The following is a 4,402-nucleotide window of genomic DNA, read 5'->3' on the forward strand; positions in this document are numbered from 1 at the left end:
ATTGATCTTTCTTTCTTTCTTTTCCCCTTTTCTATTTCCTTTTATAGCAATTTAATGCATTTTTAGGCATTTAATGTGTATAATTCGAGTTTGAACTATAAGTGCACGAAAAAATGGCATAATTGGCTTGAAAATCCTACTTGTGTTCTTTAGCCTATGTTTAGGCCTTATCCAAGAAAATGAAAGGAATTCGAAACATCTTGGTGTCAGGACTCGGTCCCAAATATGTAGTTTACTGGTTTTTTATTTTTTTAAATGCAAATGAAGTCTGAAAAACATGAAACTTGGCATGACAGCCTCATACGACATCAATATGCAGTGGTTATTCCAGAAGATTTCACAAAATTTGTCACCTACACTACTTAGAGACCAGACTATCTCCAAGGAAAAATCTAGACTTCGAGAGGGAATGAGTTATGTTTGAAGGCAAAGTGGCGAGCAGCAGCGGGCATGTGGACTCTGGCGAGGCAGAGCCAACCCAGAGCCACAGACTATGCGCCAGCGGCGTCGCCGATGAAGGGAGAAGTCAGAGGTTGATGGGTTCAGGTCCGAGGCTTACGAGGAGGTCTCCGGCTTGTGTCAGGGTTTAGAAGGATAGCTGGTGGTGGCGGCAGGACGGCAGAGGTTGTGGCTCATGCTGGGCAAGGTGTGTGTGTGTGGCAGAGGCACCAAGTGTAGGTGACAGACAACATGCGGTTAGGCCGGTATCAATTGGCAGCAGCAGCAAGAAGAAGAAGAAGAAAGCCAGAGGAGGGCCGCCAGAAAGAATGAATTGATTGACATGAATCGTTTTTGGCAACCGTCAAATCGACCCCCTTATGTTGATCGTTCCGGAAAGAGAGCCATGAAATCAAATGTTGTTGAATTCATTCATTTTGTTAACTGTAGTGATCATTAAATGACGTTTATATTCCCACTATAACTAGTGGTAGATGTCAACTGCAAGCTGAGTTGTCCGTACGACTGAGTGTAATATCATTTTGACTTACTGTTAGAAATTATTACCTCCATCCCAAATTACACGTGTCTAGATATATTCGTATCTAGACAAATCTAAGACAAGTAATTACAATAGAATGAGTGGACTAAACTTATTTTACCTTTGAGTGGCACGTAGCCTCTCTTGACAAGCTGATCAAAGTTGAGATATGCCAAGAGCCCACATGCACTGGTCGTGAAGAACAGATAGGCTGGCAGCCCCAACTCCTTGGCCACGTGCACCACGAACCCCATGGCGCCATCCGCGATGACGCAGGTCACCGGCGGGACGCCATCGGTGTGGCTGAGCCTCTCGACGAGCTCCCTGACAGGCCCCGGACACGTCCGCCTCGTGGCCTCACAGAGCTTCCAAATGTCCTGGGTGGCATCGAGGTCTGCCGGCGGGAGCCCATCAGGAATTGTCTCGAATCTGAAGCCAGGGACCTCCTCTACGGCGCCCGGCCCGTGGGACCGGAGGAGGCGGCGATAGTTGTGCTCGGTGTGGAGGAAGGTGATGTGGAAGGAGCGCATGTGCAGGGCCTTGGCCAGCCTCAGCAACGGGTTCACATGGCCTTGAGCCGGGTAGGGGATGAGCAGGACGTGCGGCTTGGCCTTGGCCGGCTGAGACGACGCCATGCGTTTTCTCTCCTTTGCTTGTTTCTGTGGATCCTCCGTGTTGTGTCGTGTGGAAAGTCTGTGCACTTAGCTGGCTTTTATAAAGAATAAGTTCGTGGTTGTAAGCATGATGGAGACTGAGACCAACATTGCCGCTTTCTTCAAAGCATCAACAACTCTGCTTTTACGATGCAAGTGCAACGTTCTTATAGCCGTAAAAAGAACTGCTAGCCCAATCCAAGTCGCACCCAAAATCTCACCAACAACCGATTTTCTTTTAAAACACAATTACAGCAAGCGCTCACGTACATGCATATTCGCTTTTTTTGTGTGTGGAAATATACACTTGTCGTTATAAATGCGTGAACACACACTCTACCATCATGAGCACCTTCAACCATTGTGAAACCGAGCTGACTCGTCATGATATTGAGTAAGTCATTATAGGCACACCGCTGTCTATGGGAATGTCGCCTCCCACTAAAAGAGAGTTTGATTCTTGGTGCACCAACCACCCTCCTAACCATCCAATCATAGATTAGTTCTCAACAACCGATTAAATTTGTCCATAAAAAATAAACTACACATGGCACTCGGCTTTCGGACGACTGACAGGCTTCTAGGGCGCGCCACATGGCCATCTTTGCTGAGTGTAACTGCCGAGTGTAGCACCTTTTGCCTACTGTTACACTTAGCAAAGCTTTTGCCAGAAGCACTTTTTAATTTGTTTCGCAGTTGGCCCTCCAATTTAACATATATAGCAATTCATATATCTCACAAACCCCATATCACAAGCACTGAAACATTAGATCCAACATTCCTCAACATATATCACAAAGTTAGAAGCAGATGTTCTCATGTACACAAGCACCCATATGGAAAGCCCACAAACACAAAGTTCGCCAACATAACCCATAGTTTACATGGTTTTAGATGAACCTTTTTGTATTGTTATTCTATAGGGGGGGCATGGGTAGTGGAAATAAATCAAAAAAATGTTTTCTTCTTGTCATGAAAACAGTGGCAACAACAGTAAGTTAATGTTGGCAACACCATAACTTTTGTGCGTGTTAGATATATGTGATGTCCTGACAACTTTTTGAACCCTTAATTTGTTTTCATCCGCAGGTTCATGGGGGTTGATATTACCTCAAAAGTTATGTTTGACGGTTTGAAAACCTATGTGAAGACCAACTTAACCGCCACATGTGTGCATATATAGCTTTGACCACCTTATCCACCTCTCCCCAAATATGTGTGTATGTATAGCCTTTTCTACCGAGCTTGATTTGCATACTAGTGCTTGAAATATCATGTGGTACTTTTAATGCCTAGACCATGGCAAATGTTTAAGTGTATATGGCAGATATTAATGGCTGAACCATGATAGTTCAATGTATTAAATGTTAAAGTGAATGTCGTAGTTTTAATGCCAGGACTATGTCTACCTCCTTTAGAGCATGTTTAATAATATAGCCAACAGTTGGCTCTAAGAATTTGCCATGTCATTTAGAGTCAGTCTAATAGCCTGCTTGTACAATAGTAAGATTTAAGTATGTACTACTTTATTAATAGCTGGCCCACTCCTCACAAAGTGACTTGGGTCTCGTGCTATAGCCGGCTCTTATTCTATAGCCCACTTCCATTCTCTCTCCTCTTCTCTCCCCTCCAACTAAGCAAAGATATAATATTTTAGTCCTTATAGTCTGCTTATGTCACCCTATTGTACTTGCTCTTAGTTTGTTTACAATGGGAGTATCATAGCTATTATCATGCATGCCAACTTGGCGTTTTGGTTGAGGTGGCACACAATTAAATGAGGAGAGAGAGGATTGAGTGTCATGATGTGATACCGTATCATATTAAATGATGTACGAGTATGTGTTATGCATGACAATAAATGATGCAAATATGATACCAAGCTTCACTATGCATGGTGGACGTAGTATCATACACTAGTATCCTATGCATATTACTAGTATATGATACTTCCCATTGTGACTGACCTTAGTAAATCTAAGTGCAATAGATGTTCATGTGATATTTTATATAGACGACACCTGACCATTTTGTGTGTGGTCCCTTTTGGGTGTTTTTTTCAACTTCCGTATTTCTTATTAGAGTGGCAACCAATCAATGACCCCTATGTTTTTTTATTGCATGGATATTGCAGTTTTTTCCACACAATAAGATGCTTATATTCAAAATTAGGTTCCCTAATTAACTCAAGGTGGCAATTAGCATTAGTAATATGTGGCAAGTCTAGTTTTGATCATGGAAAATTAAATGAATTGATATTTTGAAAGGGATTGACATGCATAACCTTTTTGAATCCCGATTTTTTAAGAAGGAGAAATATGGGAAAGAGAGGATTACAACTTTGGATCTAATTTTTCTTATTTGTTGTGTTCTTACATCTTAGGAGATAGGTAGTAGATGAATTGCAGATGAATAGTGTTGCAGATTTGCCCATGGAATTAGTTATTTTTCCTAGTGAAAATTATGTGATATACTAGGACCCAAACTAGTCCATTGTGTATTTTGGTTGAGAATATATTTGCATTGATATTTGTGTGTACCGGTGAAAAGAGTCAATGGATAAAGTAAAGTGTGCCTTAGCTCACACTCCTCGTGCGAAATTTGCTTGTAGGGTGAACGACCCTATATGCGCGCTAACAGCATACGATGCGTAGGAAGCGACACGCCAAATGGCAATCCGGGCATATGTTCGCGCAATATGCACACCCTTTGTAATAGATCTAGACAATTTTCTGCAAACAATAAATGATTAGAATAATGGCAAAATATA

At 42.2% G+C, this 4,402-nt stretch overlaps 1 protein-coding gene across 1 annotated transcript in view; it reads right to left on the reverse strand.

The window, feature by feature from the left end:
• Positions 1-1,683, reverse strand: part of LOC123089775 (UDP-glycosyltransferase 85A1-like) — a 4,050-nt gene extending 2,367 nt beyond the window's left edge. Inside the window, exon 1 of the mRNA XM_044511360.1 lies at positions 1,101-1,683. Coding sequence (XP_044367295.1) covers positions 1,101-1,614 — 514 coding nt within the window. The 5' untranslated portion in view covers positions 1,615-1,683. The remainder of the gene's footprint in view (positions 1-1,100) is intronic.
• Between the last annotated feature and the right edge of the window lie 2,719 nt (positions 1,684-4,402).

The sequence above is a fragment of the Triticum aestivum genome, chromosome 4B (assembly GCF_018294505.1).
Source record: "Triticum aestivum cultivar Chinese Spring chromosome 4B, IWGSC CS RefSeq v2.1, whole genome shotgun sequence".
NCBI lineage: Eukaryota > Viridiplantae > Streptophyta > Magnoliopsida > Poales > Poaceae > Triticum > Triticum aestivum.